The sequence below is a fragment of the Chiloscyllium plagiosum genome, chromosome 13 (genome assembly GCF_004010195.1).
Source record: "Chiloscyllium plagiosum isolate BGI_BamShark_2017 chromosome 13, ASM401019v2, whole genome shotgun sequence".
NCBI classification, from domain to species: Eukaryota; Metazoa; Chordata; class Chondrichthyes; order Orectolobiformes; family Hemiscylliidae; genus Chiloscyllium; species Chiloscyllium plagiosum.
Window position 1 is genome coordinate 74,524,610 of NC_057722.1, and position 22,692 is coordinate 74,547,301.

Consider the following 22,692-nt stretch of genomic DNA (forward strand, 5'->3'; position numbering starts at 1 on the left):
AGTACTTGGACCGCAGCTTTTTACAATATATGTTAATGATATAGAAGATGGTATTAGTAATAACATTAGCAAATTTGCTGATGATACTAAGCTGGGTGGCAGGGTGAAATGTGAGGAGAATGTTCGGAGATTCCAGGGTAACCTGGACAAGTTGGTTAATGGTCAGATGAATGGCAGATGCAGTTTAATGTGGATAAATGTATGGTTATCCGCTTTGGTGGTAAGAACAGGAAGGCAGATTACTACCTAAATGGGATTAATTTAGGTAAAGGGGCAATACAGAGAGATCTGGGTGTTCTTGTACACAAGTCAATGAAGGTAAGCATGCAGGTACAGCAAGTAGTGAAGAAAGCTAATAGCATGCTGGCCTTCATAACAAGAGGGATTGAGTATAGAAGCAAAGATGTTCTTCTGCAGGTGTACAGGGCCCTGGTGAGACCATACCTGGAGTATTGTGTGCAGTTCTGCTCTCCAAATTTGAGGAAAGACATTCTGGCTATTGAGGGAGCGCAGCGTAGGTTCACGAGGTCAATTCCTGGAATGGCGGGACTACCTTACACTGAAAGACTGGAGCAACTGGGCTTGTATACCCTTGAGTTTAGAAGACTGAGAGGGGATCTGATTGAGACATAAGATTATGAAAGGATTGGACACTCTGGAAGCAGGAAACATGTTTCCACTTGGGTGAGTGCCGAACCAGAGGACACAGCTTAAAAATACGGGGTAGACCATTTAGGACAGAGATGAGGAGAAACTTCTTCACCCAGAGAGTGGTGGCTGTGTGGAATGCTCTGCCCCAGAGGGCAGCGGAGGCCCAGTCTCTGGATTCATTTAAGAAAGAGTTGGATAGAGCTCTCAAGGATTGTGGAATCAAGGGTTATGGAGATAAGGCAAGAACAGGATACTGATTGAGGATGATCATATTGAATGGTGGTGCAGACTCGAAGGGCAGAATGGCCTACTCCTGCACCTATTGGCTATTGTCTATTCATGACTTTGAAAACTAACTTTCTGGAGTTTTTGAAGGAGTGAGTGAGTGTTGATGAGGACAATGCCATTGACGTGGTGCACACGAAGTTCCGAAACATGTTTGAGAAATTGCTACACAACAAAATTGCGAGAAAAGTTATAGCTCATTGAATAAAGTGGACAGTATGAACATAGGTATAAACATGGCTGGAGGAAAGGAACCAGAAGAATAGTCAATGGAAGTTTTTAAAAACTCTTTGTATCGGATATCCCTCAGGGTCAGTACTGGGATCCTTACTTTTGCTTCATTTATATTGATGATCTCGATCTTGGTATATAGGCAGCCGTTTCAAAGATTGCAAATGACACAAATCTTTGAAATATTGTTATTTGAATCCCAATGCTTGACCAATATACTATTATTAGAGTATTGGTAATCGATACAGTATAGAACTTCTAAAGGCTGTAGACAAGTTAGTGGAGTGGGTGAATTAGGGACAGATGAAGTCCAATGTAGAGAACTACCAGATGATACATTTGGTAAAAGGAAGATGAAGAGACAATGTAAAATAAACAATGTGCAAGAACAGAGAGATCTGGTTGGTGCACCATAGTATCATTCACTAATCTACTTCCCAGGTCCTGAACCCCTGTGGAGTTAATTTTGGGGTTTACCAAGAACATTCTCGGGCATGGTTCTTATCCCTTCACAGATTAATAATCTGACTAACTTCCAACATCAGAGAGTGTCACAAAGTTTTTTTAAAAAATTAACTAAGACACAGCAGTGCTGACAACATCACCCACAACTGAACTGTGCTTTCGACAGGATGAATGAAGAATGGTAAGGCCAGAAGCTCTAGGAGCAGAATTAATCCATTTCGCCCATTGAGTCTGCTCTGCCATTCGATCAAGGCCAACATGCTTTTTAACCCCATTGTAGTGACTGAACAAGGTCAGCCAGATGGACCCTGATTGGGGCTGTTAATCTGGTCCAATCAGGGAGTCCTGGCGACAGATATAAACAGGAGTGTCGACCAACACCCTGGAGTTGTTCAGGGAGAGGTGGGCGCCACAGGGAGTGGAGTGCATCATTTCTCCCTCCAACTCTATTTTGATTTAGTCCCTACCCACCCCTTCACTGTTTTGATCACACAGCACTGCCCTTTGATGTGAAGGGCAGTGCTTGTCACTGGCCACCCGGGTGTTTTCCTATCTTCCTGGTGGTGGAAATTGAATAAAGATTGGTGCACTTAGTGTCCTTCACTGTGTCTCACACCTGCACACACACACCATGGGTGCTGGGGAAAAAATAAGCACTACCGCACTTAGGTGGTAGTGTGGGGGTTAAAAGAAAAAGAAAAAAAAAGAACAAGAATGTTAGAGCCCGGGTAAAAAAAAATATATATATATAATTAAAAAAAAAGAAAAAAAAATAAATAAACAGGAGTGTCGACCAACACCCTGGAGTTGTTCAGGGAGAGGTGGGCGCCGCAGGGAGTGGAGTGCATCATTTCTCCCTCCAACTCTATTTTGATTTAGTCCCTACCCTCCCCTTTACTGTTTTGATCACACAGCACTGCCCTTTGATGTGAAGGGCAGTGTTTGTCCCTGGCCAGCCGGGTGTTTTCCTATCTTCTTGGTGGTGGAATTTGAATAAAGATTCGTGCACCTTGTGTCTCTCACTGTGTCTCACACCTGCGCACACACACCATGGGTGCTGGGGATAAAATAAGCACTAAAAAAAAAGAAAAAAAATATATAAAAAAAAAGAAACAGATGTCTATTTTCAGGGAGAGATGGGCACCGCAAGGAGTGGAGTGCATCATTTCTCCCTCCAATTCTATTTTGATTTAGTCCCTACCCTCCTCCTCACTGTTTTGATCTCACAGCATTGCCCTTTGATGTGAAGGGCAGTGTTTGACACTGGCCACCCGGGTGTTTTCCTATCTTCCTGGTGGTGGAATTTGAATAAAAAATAAAAAAATAAATAAATAAATAAACAGGAGTGTCGACCAACACCCTGGAGTTGTTCAGGGAGAGGTGGGCGCCGCAGGGAGTGGAGTGCATCATTTCTCCCTCCAAATCTATTTTGATTTAGTCCCTACCCTCCCCTTCACTGTTTTGATCACACAGCACTGTCCCTTGATGTGAAGGGCAGTGTTTGTCACTGGCCACCTGGGTGTTTTCCTATCTTCCTGGTGGTGGAATTTGAATAAAGATTTGTGCACTTTGTATCTTTCACAAAAAGAAAAAATAAATAAATAAACAGGAGTGTTCAGCATTGCCCTTTGATGTGAAGGGCACTGCTTGTCACTGGCCACTCGGGTGTTTTCCTATCTTCCTGGTGGTGGAAATTGAATAAAGATTCGTGCACCTTGTGTCTTTCACTGTGTCTCACACGTATACACACACACACCATGGGTGCTGGGGATAAAATAAGCACTACCGCAGTTAGGCGGTAGTGTGGAGGGGTAAAAAAAAGAAAAAAAGAAAAAAGAAAAAAACAGGAGTGTTCCCTCCCCTTCACTGTTTGATCACACAGCATTGCCCTTCGATGTGAAGGGTACTGCTTGTCACTGGCCACTTGGGTGTTTCCTTTCTTCCTGGTGATGGAAATTGAATAAAGATGCGTACACCTTGTGTCTCACACCTGCACACACACAACATGGGTGCTGGGGAAAAAAATAAGCACGACCACAGTTAGGCGGTAGTGTGGGGTTTAAAAAAAAAGTGTTAGACATCCTGTCACAAAAAAAAAAATAAATAAACAGGAGTGTTGCTCTGAGGGAGCTGGGTCAGTGTCAAAGACTTTCCACATGTAAATGAAGGGTGACTTGGTGCTGGGTTACTGGCATCTGTGGAGTTACTTCAGTGGCAACGTAAATGGGATTAATGATGTAACCATGCAAAAGCGTCTGCTAGACAAAGCCAACAGGACTTCAAACAGACACTACAACTGATTTTATAAAGAAAAAAAAATAAACAGGAGTGTTTTCTGATGGTGGAATACAAATAAAGATTTACACACTTGTTGTTTTTCACTATGTCTGACACCTGCACACATACGACATGGGTGCTGGGGAAAGTAAGTACTACCGCTGTCAGGTGGTAGTGTGGGGAAAAAGGAAACAAAAAAAGAAAGAAAAAATAAACAGGAGTGTCTATAAAAACAACAAACAGTAGTGGCAGGGGTTCTGGAAAGTCCCAGATGATTGGAAGATTGCTGTTGCAACCCCCTTGTTCAAGAAAGGATCAAGACAAAAGATGGAAAATTATAGGCCAATTAGCCTAACCTCAGTTGTTGGTAAAATTCTAGAATCCATCGTTAAGGATGAGGTTTCTGAATTCTTGGAAGAGCAGGGACGGATTAGAACAAGTCAACATGGATTTAGTAAGGGGAGTTCGTGCCTGACAAATCTAAGAATTTTTTGAAGAGGTGACAAATAGGTTAGACCAGGGAAACCCAGTGGATGTGGTCTATCTAGACTTCCAAAAGGCCTTTGATAAGGTGCCACACGGGAGGCTGCTGAGTAAGGTGAGGGCCCATGGTGTTCGAGGTGAACTACTGGCATGGATTGAGGATTGGCTGTCTGACAGAAGGCAGAGAGTTGGGATAAAAGGTTCTTTTTCGAAATGGCAGCCGGTGACAAGCGGTGTCCCGCAGGGTTCAGTGTTGGGGCCGCAGCTGTTCACATTATATATTAATGATCTGGATGAAGGGACTGGGGGCATTCTAGCGAAGTTTGCCGATTATACGAAGTTAGGTGGACAGGCAGGTAGTACTGAGAAAGTGGGGAGGCTGCAGAAGGATCTAGACAGTTTGGGAAAGTGGTCCAGGAAATGGCCGATGAAATTCAACGTGACCAAATGGGAGGTCTTGCACTTTGGCTTTATGAATTTTCTCACCAAATAGAAAGTAGTCCATGCTTGTATTCTTATTTCCAAAGTACAGAGGGATCTGGGAGTGCTAGTCGAGGATTCTCTAAAGGTAAACATACAGGTTGAGTCCGTGATTAAGAAAGCGAATGCAATGTTGTCATTTATCTCAAGAGGTTTGGAATATAAATGCAGCGATGTGCTACTGAAACTTTATAAAGCTCTGGTTAGGCCCCATTTGGAGTACTGTGTCCAGTTTTGGGCCCCCACCTCAGGAGGGACATATTGGCACTGGAGCAAGTCCAGCGGAGATTCACACGGATGATCCCTGGAATGGCAGGTCTAACAAACGAGGAACAGCTGAGGATCCTGGAATTGTATTCATTGGCGTTTAGAAGGTTAAGGGGAGATCTAATAGAAACTTACAAGATAATACATGGCTTGGAAAGGGTGGACGCTAAGAAATTGTTTCCGTTAGGCGAGGAGACTAGGACCCGTGGGCACAGCCTCAGAATTAGAGGGGGTAAATTCAGAACAGAAATGCGGAGACATTTCTTCAGCCAGAGAGTGGTGGGCCTGTGGAATTAATTGCCGCGGAGTGGAGGCCGGGACGCTAAATGGCAGAGATTGATATATTCTTGATGTCACAAGGAATTAAGGGCTACGGGGAGAATGCAAGTAAGTGGAGGTGAAAGGCCCATCAGCCATGACTGAATGGCGGAGTGAACTCGATGGGCCGAATGGCCACTCCTATGTCTTGTGCTCACTCTGGGAGCCGGCTCTGAGCTAGCTGGGTCAACGTCACGTCCCATGCATGTGTAAGTAAAGGCCGACTTAGTGAGGAGACGCTGGTTTCTGTGAAGACATTTCACCCACCGTCATCCCCTTCCCGATCAAGAATCCGAGAGAAAGCATTGAAGGATCATCACTTGGAATGACAGCTGTGAATTTTCACCAGAGCGTGGTCACTACTTTTGAAAAAGGAAACAGTGTAACTCTTATGTCAGCACAGATAAGAAAATCTGGCAATAATCACGGTTACCCCTGTGAAATATCCGAGGGGTGGTAGGTGGGAACTACCCACATAAAAAAAAAAATCGGTGTTTCGTGAGGGACAGCGGCTTTGTAATAAGATTTGTAACTGATCAAAAACATGCCGATTCTGTACAGGAGCCTTTCAGCACAGACAGGATCACACATACAACAGGCGAGCTGTGAAGGCTGAGTTTCATCTACGTCAATCAGCTACATTTTCAGAAAACCACACACCCCACAGAAAACCACTCTCCGAAATAAGGGGAAAACATGAGCACAGAGATTACACTTCCACACGATGCTGCTGTCGACTGTGCACCACTCAAATAGCCAGCTGCTTCTTTTAACGCAAACGTGAGTTTTGTCTAACAAAGCTCATTGGGAACAAAGCGATCCATCTTGTCAATCAGGTACGGAGTTTCTTTGTCTTCAAATCGCTTCTTTAAAAACAGATCGAACACTGGGACTCGCTAGTTGTTTAGAAGCTATAATGTTTACACTTTAAAACTAAACCTTTTATTTTGAAAAGTGCGTGATGTAGAAAAACAACTGGAGTAAATTTCAAAACTTTGGCTCACAAATCCATTTTTGTGAATAAAGACTCCTAAACATTCAAAGCTGGTGATCGTCTAGGGTTTTCTTTTTGCTTTACGTACGTGAAAGACATTGACAACATGTCTTTCTGTTAACAACATGCCTAATTGGAGTGCTTTGGCTTAATATTTCTTCCCCTCCCAGCCCTGCCATCCAAGCAGTTGGATTTATTTTGTCAGCACAGGTTGTAATTTTTTTTTACACATCAGTTTCATGTTTTATAGACTTTTGCTGTGTTTTTACATGAAGGGTAGGATGGGATGGTGTAGCTGTATTGAGGATGGCCTGTGTTATGAAATAAAGGGCCTGCAATCCCACAGAAATCCAGCTAAATCTGTCACCAAATGCAAGAAAACAGACATGGCCAGAGCCACCAGCTTGAGAAGACAGTGCAAGTTTGCGTTCTTTGAAACTAAAACAAGGATTGCTGGGCAGGCAACATCTGTGTAGAGAAAGCAGAATTAATGTTTCCAGTCTACTGAATCTTCTTCAGAAATAGTATTGTGATTATCGCCTTCCAGCCCCTTTCATCATTTTTAGAACCAGATTATGGGTTTCTACATGTGTGCCAAATTTTAATTACTGTAGCCTTATCTCAGCCTCACTGACACAGTGAGTCAATGTGCAGGTTGAGTGGACTGGCCGTGCTTACCTGTCCAGGGATGTACAGTCTGGGTGGGTTAGCCACAGGAAATGCAAAGGGACAGGGAGTGCAGTGGGTCTGGGTGAGATGACCTTTGGAGGGTTGGTGTGTCTGTCTCCTGTACTTTACAGAGTCTATGATACACAGAGATCTAGAGACGCATTGGGTTTCGCGGTGCAGGGGATTCGAGAATTCTAAGTGGGTTTTGTTTTTAGTATCCTATGAAAAACATTGCTACTCTTAAAACACTTTTGCTTTCTTTTCCTGTAAATACATAAGATCAGCAATACATAGTGCATGAAAATGAATTCAAATCACTCTCCCCATGATCAAACTACCCGACACGCAAAACATTTGCTCCATTTGGAGGATTTTTTGCTTGCATGTTCTTTATTATTGCAGCCACCGCAATGTTTATCTGAACCCTAATCTATTTCACTTCCTTCTGTCAAGCTGTGGCAACAACTTCTGTTTCTGTTTCACTGATTTCCTTTTCGCAGAAGCAAATACTTAAAAGGCTCTCTGCATATTGGTTTAGAGAGAAATGTTCCTTAAAGAAAGAAACGTACTGAAACATCAACTGGGATCGCTAGGCCATTGTAAGCAAAGTACTACCATACGAAAGTCAAACACTCAGCAATGAATGGACAGGGGAGGGACGAAAGGAACCTCGAACTGAGCTTGAAAAAGTCAAGGTTATACTTGTAGCAGAGATGCCCTTGATAGTAGGGGCACTGAAACAGACTTAATATTGCTCATAAGCACAGTTAAAACTTTTGAGAGACTGACACGCATACTTCTGGTAATCTGAAACAAAACAACTGCCTATCACGCACATGAGTAATAAGGGAAATTCAGTCTGAGAGTACACTGTAACTGGGAATGTACAATGTGGTCGGTATGTAAAAGAACTTTAATAATGAAACAACAGGCAAGAAACCGGTATTTAACTTCCAAAAAGGTCATTAATAGCATTCCACTAAAGTGCAGGTGACATTTTCTGAATCATCAAGCATTTCCGCCAAGCTGCTTCCTCCTAAGGGAAACGGGGGACAGTAGGTAAATAGCATACTTCCTTTCTCAAATGTAGATGAGCAGAAGGGTTTGGGGACTGAAGCAGCCAGACTCTTCATTGTTCAGCATTCATATCCTATTCTGAAACAGAACAACGAAACCAGATGCAACCTTAACTGCACTTACAGGCTGCTCTCCAGGTCAGTAAGAATCTCTCAACTTTGGCTTCACAAACCTATCAAAGTGCTTCTCGATCAATTGTACCTGACTTCTCATAGAAAGTCAGAATTGTATAAATAATGAAATGCCTTTGACATTGTAATCATTCCAGAAGCTAACTTGCCATCTTATTTGTGTTTTCTACTTCAGGTCTGAATACTTTTTTTGTGGTAGGCTGCACACCATGAGTTCTGTGCCAAACCGTTCCCATACACCATGTGTAATCAATAACAAGATGGAAGCTTTTACTTATTTTTATTACTTAATCTTTCTGATTGGTATTATTGGGAGTTGCATCGCACTTTGGTCATTCATAAGCCAAAGGAAAGCCAGAAAATGCCTCAACATCTACTTAATTAACCTACTGACTGCCGATTTCCTACTGAGTCTGGCTCTGCCTTTCAAAATAATTGTTGACCTAGGTGTTGCTCCATGGGGTTTGAAAATCTTCCACTGTCAGGTTACAGCGTGCCTCATCTATGTAAATATGTATTCATCGATTATTTTCCTGGGCTTCGTAAGCATAGATCGATATATTCACCTCTCAGGAAACTCAAGATTCCAAAGGATTCAAGAGCCAGGTTTTGCAAAAATGATGTCTCTGGTCATTTGGGGAATGGTCCTGCTGCTGATGGTGCCTAATATGGCAATCCCCATCAAAAACATAGAGCCAAAACCTCTTCTCAAGTGTGCAGAGATCAAAATTACACTGGGGTTGCACTGGCATGTCCTCACCAATTTTATCTGCATTGCAATATTCATGAATGTTTCAGCGATGATGCTGACCTCCAACTTCCTTGTGGTGAAGAAACTGTATAAAAACAAGGACAGAGAAATGCAGAAAGATGTCCAGCAAACTCTGAGGCATGTTTTCATACTGACCGGCATCTACATAATTTGTTTTGTCCCATATCACATTGTTCGGACTCCGTACACACTCAGTCAGTACAAGCCAGTGGGAGACTGCACTGTGCAGCGATCCTGGTTTCTGGCGAAGGAATGTACCTTCCTCCTGGCCGTCCTCAATCTCTGCCTTGACCCCATTTTGTATTTCTACCTCTGCAAATCATTCCGGTCAAAAATTACTCAAACGTTTGGATTGGCCAAAGAGATGAAACACAAGAAAAGAGAGGCCGAACAGGCAGCAAATGAGACCAACTTAACATTGTGCAATTAAAATGGACAGTCACCTATCCATTCTGTCTTTTATGTCCCCCAAAACTATACAAAGAAGAAACATTGAAACAAATGGCACAAATTTTGAGGTTTAATAGGAACGTTTGAAGCTTTTGCTGTGATGCCACAATTCCCTCAGCAAATAAACTGCGTGAAGAAGAAAAACCATATTGACAACGTTTTTACTTTGGGGTCTTCGAGAGTTTGTGCTTGGGTCGAAGTTATAAGTCTACGACGCAAGGTAAACTATTTCAAGAAAACTTACTTGACAAAAGAAAAATGCTCAGTGTGGAAAGTGCACTTGTGACTACCGATAGATTATATGATGCTTATGACTTTTGAAAACGATTCTGCGCAATGTGTACAACACTGTGGACTAATGTTATTCAAGTTTAAGTGTTATATATTGTATTTAATGAAACTCAAGCTGAATTAAAGATGTGATTGAATAAACAATTGTCATGATGGTCAGGATATCCACTTGAGGAGCAAGTGCCTCCTCCATGTGGTCTCCAATTTCCTAACATATTTGAACATCATTTAAAATTTGCAAGAACTCAGTTCTGTGGTGATACTTTGCATGGGCTGTGGAGACTGGATTCTTTATTAGGCAGAAGTTGGTACAAGTGATAGGTGTGGTTTGGAAGGAAAAGAAACAAGCAAAATGAGTCACCCGCTTAAAAGAAACAGGAGCTGGTTTTGCTCAGTGTTTGCATGTTGATCTTAGAAGCAGAAGTTGATGGGCTTCAATAGCACAGTCTAAACTGAAAGCTTTTTCTGACCAACGATTAAAACCCAGGGCTGCCCCGCACCAACTAAAATCAATGCCAATGGTTCCACCACTCAAGTGAAATGGAGAGTTGCTTATCTCATTGACCTGATCAATACAACTTCCATCTTCAACACCTGCAAATAGACTAATCTCATTTAATCTTTCCAGTGCTCTTGGGATCTCATTGTGCCCAATGTGGCTGTTAAATACCCTGCACAACAGAGACTGTACCTCTAAAGCTAATCAATTGGTTTATAAAACGACTAAGGCTCACACTCAGAATCTAACTCAGTGTAAATGCAACCCATTCCTCAGCGTACATTTTAAAGCTCTATTGCAGTTTTCTAACCATCAATCACTACAAAGCAAGGGTAGACATTGTGACAAAGGATATGTTTTTTAAAACAAAAGCTGAGGACGCAAAAGGACAAAAAAATTAAATCAACAGCAGAGCCATTTCTTTGAAGAAAATGAAAACTACATTTCCTGCCTAGCTTTTAAAGTGCGCAACAATTAGTGCAGAAAATAGCTTCAGGCTTTGTTTGTACATTGTTGGAGGTCCTGTACTTTGTTCGAGCAAAGACCTTCTGATTTAACTCAGTGTTATTTTCCTCTCAGTTTGTACTAACTGCAGATTTAACAATTGCAGTGAATGCAAAGGCAATCACTTGCCAAATCTGGCTCACTCTAGTACAGTGGTAGTGCCCCCTCCCTCTAGAGCAGGAGGTCAAGGTTGAAGTCCAGCATGCCCCAAATGTGTCATATCTGAACAGATTAATCAAAATTATTTCTACCTTTCCAACTCAAATTTATTGTTTTAATTCCTTCTTCTCCTCCCCTTGCATCTACTTTCTAACCAACCTGTTCAAAGGTATTACCACACCTCTGGAGCAGGTGGAACTTGAAACCAGGTCTCCTGGTCCAGATGTAGGGACACTACCACTGTGCCATGAGAACCATCCATCCTCTCTCTATACTAGATGTTGAACCGATGAGCAGTTTTCTCTCAAGATTGATACTTGTTAACACTATCCACGGTAGCTCTCTATAATCAATCCCTATTTAACTCTTCAGCTAATCATATTTACTGAAATGGTAAAGAAAGACACTTCTTCAACATTAGTTGCAGTGTCTTCCTTTCTGGTCACTTATATCCCACTCCCTTCCACCCATGCTTTTTGCCTGAAACCCTTTTAAAAACTAGACGAGAATTGTTCTGAACAAGCATTAGCCTTACCTATATCGTGGAGAGCAATGGTTTGAAGAGTAACAGGGGTTTTAACTCCAACTGAGCCATCCCACACTTACTGTTGGTATGGTAACTCACAGCAGGAATCCTATTTCACCCTCCCATCAGGCTATGGGGCAGCTAATCAGAGACTCTGAACATTTACACCTGCCTCTTACCTTAGATTCCCCTTGACCTGCCGTTGTTGGCATTTTCTGTTTCTACGGCAGCTCCCGAGGGTCCGTGAAATTATGTTGGCAAGATACCTATGTGGGCGGCACGGTGGCACAGTGGTTAGCACTGCTGCCTCACAGCGCCCGAGACCCGGGTTCATTTCCCGCCTCAGGCGACTCTGTGTGGAGTTTGCATGTTCTCCCCGTGTCTGCGTGGGTTTCCTCCGGGTGCTCCAGTTTCCTCCCACAGTCCAAAAATGTGCAGGTTAGGTGAATTGGCCATGCTAAATTGCCCGTAGTGTTAGGTATAGGGGTAAATGTAGGAGAATGGGTCTGGGTGGGTTGCGCTTCGGTGGGTCGGTGTGGACTTGTTGGGCCGAAGGGCCTGTTTCCACACCAAGTAATCTAATCTAATCTAATACCGAAGTTACAATGAACACTGGCATTTGTCGTGACGCAATGCTTTTTCTTTCCCTGAAGTGGGGCAAGTAGCATGATTCAGACTTCAACTGGTAGCAACAAAGGCAGCCACAGATTCTATCAGCCACCAACCAGATACAGAAATGAAAAGGTTGTGCAGTCTGGAGTTTAAAGAAAAGTGGCATGACTGGCAAGTTGCCACAGGTCTTCTTCATCCCTAATTAATCTTGAGAAGGCCGTTGTCAGAGATACTTTTGAACTATTGGCTGCCCATCCTGTCATGACTCTCTGGGGTAATGCACTGGAAGTCAAGCCCCAGAGCTTTCACAAAAGTTAAAAGATTTTATAAGTACACAAAATTTCCCAAATTTATCAGTCTTTTAGATTAAGGTTGACAAAAAGCACAGGACAGTTTTCTGTACTTGACAAAAATTCAGCGATAATTATGAAACATCAGTGTATAACTATTAGTTGAAAGTCTAACTTACTTATAAAACCCCTTTTACATAGACAGACACACAATAATAACATGGCTATAATGGACGGATGGAAAGGAAAGGAAGTTAGTTTAATGGCTGCTGTCCCCCAGGTGGTGATCCTCTTAACTTGTCAGGACCTGCTTTTTGGAAGACCAATAGGTTTTTTGGCCATCTTGGGTATTAATACATGTTTATTGTAAGACGTTACAGCTTACATACAGATGTTAGATTAACTATTCATTTTAATTCAGCAACTGGGAGATTTCTGTTAACTATTGTTGCTCAAAGATAGGAGGTAAAGATGAAAGTATGAGGTAAAGGTATTAAGGTCACAGATCAGCCCTGATCTTATTGAATGAAGGAAAAGGTTGGAGGGATAAAATTCTCTTATCTTGTCCCTCTTAGCAGCCTATGGATAATAAAATGAGCAAGGCCTAAAAACACACCAGGAGGTCCACAAATGACATATAAAATAGAATAGTCAGAAGGCTTATGAGCACAATTGACTGTTCCGCAAAAATGAGCTCAGACTACTGCTGAGAAAGACACCAATGACTATTAAATGATGTATTATTAGCTGGCTATCTAACTACTTTATGTCATCAAATTGTCATTACCCAAGTTAAAGTCCCACACAGAGAAACTCAGCTGTTATGCACACACGTACCATCAAACATTTGTATTAGTCAGTCAATCAGGAAATGGTACTCTGCTGACCAATTTTAAGCAGTTACAGAAGACTGAACATGCAGCACCTGAATTGAAAGAATTCTGTGCGCAATGTTTGGGTAAATGGCTCAATCTAGCAGAATCATCGTTAAGTCAAGTACTACGAATGTACTTTGCCTCCCAAATAAGCAAATATACAGGTTGGTACAGAATTGGTTTAATAAAAAGGTTGGTGGCCAACAACAAACCTTACCTCTGTGCAACCTGTACATCTTAAAAGGCTTTATCATTTTGTCCAGATTGCAATTAAGCTTCCAAACTCAACAAGTGCACAATTCTTTACAACACCCTACCATAAATTCAGCAGCAATGTCTCAGTAATATGAGCAGAAGCAGCCTTTTGTATACCCTGTTTTTTGGGCCATTTCCATTTAACCTACAATCGCTACCGATGAGTCTTGCACACATTGGTCTACAGTATTGTCAAGCAGCATTCGCAGCAACCCAATTTCTCAGGCATCTTGACGAAACCTCTGTTTTGAGATACTCTGGTGGATACAAGGAAACCAGGTCGCAGTATTTGTGATAACTTAAGCACAGACTTGCAATGGCTGCATGGAGCCATGCATTCTTTTTAAAAGTACACTTAAAACCCAATCCCCTCCAACCCCCGTCGCCCCACTTGCATTTGGTCTGAACATTTCAGATATTATGCCTAAACATTTACAGACTCCACTGAAAAGATTATCACATTAAGATGCACAGAAAGGATTATGGTCAAATGGTCTTCTCAACAAAGATAACGTAGCAACACTAAACTCTCATTCAGTCATCCAAACTAAGCATTTGACTTCTCAAGATAATACAGTCAAACACTGACATACAATCTGATAAAACTTTTTGTTGTGTGTTCCTCATCTGCCTTTGGAAACATTCTTCTGATGGGTCCTGGTACAGTAGTTCCTTACCTGGGGAATGGGGAAGTGAGTGGCATATTGAAGGTGGCGAGGGTGCTCATAAGTGCATGGGAAGATCAACTCCTTCTGCTTCTCTTTTCTGATTGGCTTCTCATCTCTTGGGGCACCTTGTTCCAAGGAAGGGTTGGTACTGTGCTCACAAGTCAAAGAATCTCCAGGCATTGGAGAGAAAATCTGTAAATAGAATGGCCAATAAGGAAATTAGCACTTGTAACTAAATCTAAAACTAATAATAAGGATACAGTTTTACACTTTAGAAAATAGGAGAGGCCACTCAGCCCTTCCAGATTTCTCCACCATTTAACATCATGGCTGATCATCCAACTCAGTCCCCTGTCCCAGTCTCTCCCATACCCTTTGATCCCTTTTACACCAAAGAACTTAACTGTTATAATCTCACTTTATGCCAAGCACTAAGCATGTGTCATAGAGTCATAGAAACATACTGCATGGAAACAGGTCAAGATTAGAGTGGTGCTGGAAAAGCACAGTAGGTCAGGCAGCATCTGAGGAGCAAGACAATTGATGTTTTGGGCAAAAGCCCTTCATCAGGAATGCTCGGCTTTTGCCCAAAAATTCGATTTTCCTGCTCCTCGGATGCTGCCTGACCTGCTGTGCTTTTCCAGCACCACTCTAATCTTGACTCTAATCTCCAGCATCCAACTCCGCTTGCATGGATACAGACCCTTCAAGCCAACCCATCCATGCAGACCAGATATCCTAAATTAATCTAGCCCCATTTGCCAGCATTTGGCCCATCTCCCACTCAACTGTTCCCATCTACTTGCCTTTTAAATGTTTTAACTGTAAACTCCTGTAAAAGTAGCATGTAATCAACCCAAAATACTACTATGGGGATGGATTAATTTGTTTCTTGAATGTCCACAGGTTAAAAGTTCTTGATCACATTTCTGACAATTTCTAAAAAGTATGTTTTTGTGTGAGTGGAGTTTATCAGCCACCTCCCGTCACCCTGGAGGTAGTGGTCTTTAGGGAGCAGTAATCATTACATTCAATTCAGAGCATGACCATACTGGTGTAAGTTTACCTGATAATGACAGGAAGTTTCATTACCAACAGGCATCAGTGAACAAGTTGGGTTTTGTGTTTTATTGATAACCTAACCGAGTTGGGAGGTGATACTCTAGTGGCACTGTCACTGGACTGTCAATCCAGATAATGTGATAGGGGCCTGGATTCAAATCCCACACAGCAGATGGTGGAATCTGAATTCAATAATAATCTAGAATTAAAAATCTAATGGTGACCACAAATCAATTGTCGATTGTTGGAAAAACCCATCTGGTTCGCTAACGTCCTTTAGGAAAGGAAACTGCCATCCTTACCCAGTCAGGTCCACATGGGACTCCAGATCCACAGCAATGTGGTTGACTCTTAACTGCCCTCTGAGCAATGAAGGATGGGCAATAAATGCTGGCCTAGCCAGTGATGCCCTCATCCCATGAATAAATAAATAGTTGCCAATTTCACAGCCTTTCTTTCAAGATTAGGATGGATACACATAATATTCTTTGAAGGTGACCCATGCAAGGGGAAGGTAACAAAATACTTTTTAAACAATTAAGGACTATCTTAAAGATCCCAAGTCACAGGAACTGGAGTAGGATATTATGAAACATATATATGGTTTTTTGAAGAACAGTCTCTGGGCCTGAAACGTTAACTCTGCTTTCTCTCCACAGATTAGATTAGATTACATTAGAGTGTGGAAACAGGCCCTTCGGCCCAACAAGTCCACACCGACCCGCCGAAGCACAACCCACCCATACCCCTACATTTACCCCTTACCTAACACTACGGGCAATTTTGGCATGGCCAATTCACCTGACCTGCACATCTTTGGACTGTGGGAGGAAACCGGAGCATCCGGAGGAAACCCACACAGACACGGGGAGAACGTGCAAACTCCACACAGTCGCCTGAGGCGGGAATTGAACCCGGGTCTCAGGCGCTGTGAGGCAGCAGTGCTAACCACTGTGCCACCGTGCCGCCCATGTTGCTGGACCAGAGTTTTTTCCAGCAATTTCTGCTTTAGCTTTTGATTTCCAGCATCCACAGTTCTTTCATCTCTTTTGAACATATACACTATTCTCCTTAATAATTGTTGCATTAAAATTGCAAGAGGCTGCCACCCAGGAAATGGCTCATCACTTTTAGCGCTTCAGTATCAGGACGGTAGATTTTCTTGTGTTCATGTGTGTCTATGGTTCTACCACCAGAATAAAAGTGAGATGCAAGAAACATTTGATGCTGCAGGCATAGGGGAATAGACTGCACATCAAAAACCTCAGTCAGGTAGCTTTTTTTTTTAATTAAAACTGGAGAAGCTCAATAAATCTGGCAGCGTCTGTAGAGAAAGACAAAGAGTTAATGCTTCCTGTCTAATATAACAGGTCTGGCAAGCTGCGGTAGGGGAGAAGAGCAGAACTCTTCTAGAAGAATCATATCAGACCTGAAACAGTGTCTCTGTCCCATCTGTCCTACCAGGCCTGCTGATTTCACCACCATTTTCCATGCTGATTTCCAATTTCCAGCATCCACGGTATTTTGGTTTTACTGGAGGCAGATTTTTATCTTCTGAATCTGTGCCATCACACCTCAGTTTGAATTATTGGAGACAACTTAAAAGATGCTAATGAAAACTACTGAAATAGAAAATACATGCAAGTTGCCCCAAAATAAAAAGTAGATTTAATGGATGTTTTAAAATCAGCTTAAAATGAACTGCAATTGTCATTAATGTCAGCAAGCTTGGCATTTCCTGAAAATCAATTTCACTGAGTTAAATTTCCTCCATGGGGATTGCATTGAGAAACAATTGGAACATGTCCAATAAAATGCTGCTCTTCAAAATAATTAGTGGGTAATAAAAGTTCAATAAAACCTGTAATTGCAAAGAGTTCCAGCCACAGCCAAAAATAAATCAGGCTTCACTAACACTCAATAAGGACTGCAAAACTTGAGCAAAGAGGTGGTTTCATGGTACTACAGCTCCCTTCGATCAACAGATCATCTTTCCTCCAGCAAGAAGCTTAAGGCCCTAATTGGTTTATTGGCAACTGCAGTTATGGAAACGAAAATAGAACACCAACTCCTGATGGCCATACACACAAAAAGGGGCCTTTGTGATGCAGTGGTCATATCTCTGCTTCGAAGTCAGAAGGCCTCAGAGATATGTCGTTGCGTTGATTAAAATATCTGCAGGAGAAGCCGTTTTATATCTTGCTTTCTGCTCAGGCTGTCATTGAGTGACTCAGCTTCAAAGGAGAATGAGAGAGTAACAGTACTGACGAGATATATGCGCACTAAATTTATTTGCGAACGTTAGGGTTTGTCCACTGTCAGTACATTTTGAACAGCAAGACGAATGTTAATTATTGATAAACAGCAACTCTGGCACTGAAAATTAACTTTTTGTGAAAAACTAATTTATTTTTGGAGATTATTTTGATCAGACTGCTTTTTCTTCCCCTCTATTATAGTTCCTGTACCTGATTTGACAGTGATAAATTAAACTAACTTACACGTCTTGCTTCTTACAGTGTTCTCCTCATTAATGATTCTTTAACCATAAAGCGACAAATTCATGACTGTTGTAAAAATCCACTAGATTCACTATTGCCCTTCAGGGAAAGAAATCTGCCAAGTTTACCTGATCTAACCCACACCTGATTCCAGATCTACAGCAATGAGTTTGACTCATAGCTGCTCAATAACTTTTAGAAATGATCAATAAATGTTGACCTAGGCAGCGATGCCCATATCCCATGAACAACTTTTAAAAATCTGATTCCTTAAGATAGAGTTAGTCACTTGCCCTGTTCACACAGGCTCCTGATTCCCTATCAAGAGCACTGTACTGAAATGGATTCAAACCACAGCATTTTCAATCTCACAGAATATCTTTGAACAAGAGTAGTGAATGGGTGGTGGTATTATTTACTTAGCACAGACAACAAGAGCAAATCAATCGTTATTGAGTGGTATATGTTATGCTTAACAGCAGCGTCAGAGCATGAGGGACCCGGGTTAGATTCTAGCCTTGGGCAACTATCTGTGTGGAGTTTGCACATGCTCCATCCGAAGATGTGCAGGTTAGGTGAATTGGCCATGCTAAATGTCCCATTGTGTTCAGGAATGTGTAGGTTAGGTGCACTAGTCAGGGGCAAATATACAAGGACATTGGTAGGATGAATGTGTCTGGGTGGGTAACTCTTCCAAGGGTCAGTGTGCACTTGTTGGGCTGAATGGCCTGGTTCCACACTGTGGGGATTAAGCCCCAATTCAAGACACCTTTTTTCACAGTCAAACACTATTGTAAACCAGAATTCTGCAGTGTACAGTTAACAGTCACTCAAGAGAAGGGCTTTTTCCCCAAAACGTCGATTCTCCTGCTCTTCGGATGCTGCCAGACCTGCTGTGCTTTTCCAGCACCACTCTCCTGATTCCGATAACTCATTCGATTGGAAACAAAACCATAAGCAGCTAGTAATGCTCGGCAGATCTGTGAGGAGAAATCAGTTAACATTTTGCGTCCAATGACCCTTCCTCATTCGATTGGTTTGGCCACATGTTAAATAAATTTGCTGTCAAAAGTTCTACAGAAAGGATTTATTTTCAAATTTAAAGATAATTTACTTGATGAAAATTCTCATGGTTACAACATGGAAACACGTTTTAAAGTAACATCAAGAGAAAGTTTGTCAATAATTTTCATACAAACTCTGAGTAGCAGTTGGAAAACTATCATATTCTTTGAGACTGAAAGTAACGCCTGGCACAGATTAATGTTTTAGCATTTTTTAAAACCAGAGAGTTGAATTACTCAATCATACCGCATCATGACCCCAATTTAGATCATTCCTCCGCATCTTCAGTACCTATAAATCAGTTAATTCACCAGGAGTTAGGTATGTTCAGTTCCTTTCCAGGCTAGTTATACGTTTTTTTTAGTTTCCTTCTCACAATCTACTGAATTCTCCCTGGAATACTGATCCTCAGAAACAGGTTCCAGGTGCGTGCTCACCCTCTGTCTCTCAATCCCACACTTCAAAACAACTTGGGGAGGGGGAAAAATAATCACAGTTCAGAGTTTCTGAACAAGAGCTTTCAACCTACTGCAAATTCAGGTCCAAAGTCAGTTTTGAAGTCATTCTTGTCCACTTCATCAAATAAGTTGGTCGGACCCGAATCCATGTCCATGTGCTCTCCAAGTCCATGTTCCTACAATTAGAAGATTAGTTTAGTTTCAAACTAACAGAGTCCAAACTTCCTCTTATAAAAATACACATACCAATAGTGGTGCTTTTAATCCTTACTGTCCTGGGAAAGTTTTTGTGTTACACCAAGGGGGATTAACATATTACATATGTTTCTGCTTCATTCTCTTTTCATAAACAAGATCTAGATTCTTTATTAAAAAATCCAAAAAGCAGCCCATAAATACTCACCGGGAACAAAACGTTGCCCTTAGTGTTGCCAAACAATAAATGGAATTGTGCACCCATCTGCCCTGTTTCTCCTGTACCTAAGCTTCAGATACCCACCCCCACGTTACTCACCCAATTCCCCACCTCGTGTTGTCATACACTCCATGCTCCCAGCCCTCAGCTGCAAGCACACCTCATCCACCTCTCCCCACTCCACCAGCAAAACCCCTCATTGGAAACAGCCATCCCAGCCATGCTGAAACCACAGACCCAATTCCTCATCTCTCTTTGAGGATGAGATAGTTAGATTCTTGATCAGGAAGGGAATCAAGGGATATGGAGAAAACGCAGCAAAGTGGAACTGAGGAATGTCGGTCCAGCCATTGAATGACAGGGTAAGCTTGAGATGCTGAATGGCCTACTCCTGTTCCTATTTCTTATGGTCTTAACTAGGGGCCTGCCAACATGATGCCCCTTTACTTTGTTGCCATGCTGGGACTCGATCCAATACATTTGATTGGACAGCTATTCCTGCAGGCAGGGCTTCCTTCCAGATGGTGGATGAAGGCTCACCCTGAGCCAATCAAAAACCCCGATGGTTGCAAACTTGCTGCAGGACAACACAGCCAAATAGAGAAAGGCTGACCTTAAACTTCGAATCCATAGGAGTCAACCACCGTGGTGTAAAATTCCCTTATTTTGCAGGACAGTGATGGTGGTAGTGAGGGAATACTGAAGAGGGAACAGCTCCTCGGTCAAGTGAGCTAGGTAGAGACTGGACAAGTTCTGATGAAATACCTGAAGTAAAGGGACATGTCAGCCTGCTTTTGCCCAACTTAACCAAAAGTCATGGAAAGATATACTACTCTCAACATTACACATTACAGAGTGGTTCTGCAAACACACGCCAAACAAAACATCCAAAAGGCCAGAGTGGATTTCATTGTTATTCACTCACAGGATGAGAGTGTCGCTGGCTAGGCCAGAATTTATTGCCCATCTCCCCAGAGGGGAGAGTCAACCACATTGATATGGGTCTGGAGTCACATGTAGACCAGACTAGGTAAGGAAGGCAGTTTTCTTCCCTAAAGCGCATTAGCGAATCAGGTGGGTTTTTCAGACAATGGATTCATGGCCATCATTAGACTCTTAATTCCAGACATTTATTTTAAAATTTAATTCAAATCCAGGGATTTTAAACAGGACCTGCAGTACATAACCTGGGCCTCAGGTTTAACTCTTCAATGGTAATGCCACTAGGCCCTCGCCTACCCAAGAAATATCAGGGAAGTTATACCTTCTTATTAAACTGACTGCTGCATCCCACCATTGGCAAATTGAGCTTAGCCCCTCAACTGAATTGGTGACTCACCAGTAGCCCTACACTTGATAGGATCCAGCGAAAATATAAAGACCTAATTTAGGAAGGATAGGGTTAAGGTTAGGGTTAGGCCTGTATCTTCTGGAATTTCAAATTTAATTGAAATATGTAAGATCCTGAGGGGGATCCTGCTTTTGCTGAGTCCAGAACAAGAGGCACCGTTTAAAAATAAGTGCAAGCCATTGAAAGCAGAGATAAGGAAATATCTTGGCTCTCAGAGGGTCAAGAGTCTTTGTAATTCACTTCCTCAAAAGACAGCGGACGTAGAATCTTTAAAGGGGGCAGTACGGTGGTTAGCACTGCTGCCACACGGTGTCAGGGACCCGGGTTCGATTCTAGCCTCTGGCGACTATGTGTGGAATTTGCACATTTTCCCAGTGTTTGTGTGGGCTGCCATTGGTTGCCCGAGGGGAATGGATCTAGGTGTGTTAGTCTTCAGAGTGTCGGTGTGGACTTGTTGGGTCAAATGGCCTGTTTCTATACTGCAGGGATTCTATGCTTCTAAATATTTTTTAAGGCAGAGGTAGGTGGATTCTTGATTATCAAGGGATTGAAATATTGTCGGGGAATGCAGGAGTATGGAGTTGAGGTCAAAATCAGATCAGACATGACCTTATTGAATGGGATAGCAGGCTTGAAGGGCCGAGTGGCCAACTCTTGTTTCTACTTAAACAAGGGAGATGTTAAACTGGATCATAGAAAGGTAGTAAATATATGAACAAGCATCAAGAGGATAACCATGTACCAAACAGGTTAAAAATGGGTACAATGACCTGAGTTCAGAGAAGATTTACAAGGATGTGGCTAGTGGATTTGAGTTACAGGGAGAGTTTGAAAAGGCTGGGGCTGTTTTCCCTGGAGCATCGGAGACTGAGGGGTGACCTTATAGAGGTTTATAAAATCAGTGAGGGGTATGGATAAGATAAATAGACAAGGGGTCTATTTTTCCCTGGGATGGGGAGATGGGGAAGTCCAGAACTTGAGAGCATAGGTTTAAGGTGAGTGGGAAAAGATGTAAAAGGGATCTCAGGGGCAACTTTTTCACACACAGGGTGTGCGTGTATGCATTGAGCTGCCAGAGGAGGTGGTGGAGATGGGTGTCTGAATAGGAAGGGTTGAGGGACATGGACCAAATACTGGCAAATGGAACTAGATTTATTTCGGATGTTTGGTTGGCATGGATGAGTTGGATTGAAGGGTTTGGTTCCATGCTGTACATCTCTCTGCAGACTGGAGGCCTGTGACTAGTGGAGTGCCACAAGGATCGGTGCTGGGCCCTCTACTTTTTGTCATTTACATAAATGATTTGGATGCGAGCATAAGAGGTACAGTTAGGAAGTTTGCAGATGACACCAAAATTGGAGTGTAGTGGACAGCGAAGAGGGTTACCTCAGATTACAACAGGATCTCGACCACATGGGCCAATGGGCTGAGAAGTGGCAGATAGAGTTTAATTCAGATAAATGTGAGGTGCTGCATTTTGGGAAAGCAAATCTTAGCAGGACTTATACACTTAATGGTAAGGTCCTAGGGAGTGTTGCTGAACAAAGAGACCTTGGAGTGCAGGTTCATAGCTCCTTGAAAGTGGAGTCGCAGGTAGATAGGATAGTGAAG

The 22,692-nt window shown here is 42.3% G+C and overlaps 2 protein-coding genes across 9 annotated transcripts in view; one reads left to right on the forward strand and one right to left on the reverse strand.

Annotated features, from left to right (window-relative positions):
- Nucleotides 1–22,692, reverse strand: part of LOC122556191 (mediator of RNA polymerase II transcription subunit 12-like protein) — a 609,874-nt gene that overhangs the window by 420,033 nt on the left and 167,149 nt on the right. For all 8 annotated transcript variants that reach the window (XM_043702730.1, XM_043702729.1, XM_043702725.1 and 5 more), the window contains exons 15-16: nucleotides 19,387–19,491; nucleotides 14,239–14,421 (exon numbers count right to left, since the gene is read on the reverse strand). In XM_043702730.1, coding sequence (XP_043558665.1) covers nucleotides 14,239–14,421; nucleotides 19,387–19,491 — 288 coding nt within the window. The remainder of the gene's footprint in view (nucleotides 1–14,238; nucleotides 14,422–19,386; nucleotides 19,492–22,692) is intronic.
- gpr171 (G protein-coupled receptor 171) lies at nucleotides 8,254–9,530 on the forward strand. The gene is made up of 2 exons (XM_043702889.1): nucleotides 8,254–8,334; nucleotides 8,504–9,530. The coding sequence occupies exon 2, from the start codon at nucleotides 8,538–8,540 to the stop codon at nucleotides 9,528–9,530; it is 993 nt and encodes a 330-aa protein (XP_043558824.1). The 5' UTR covers nucleotides 8,254–8,334; nucleotides 8,504–8,537.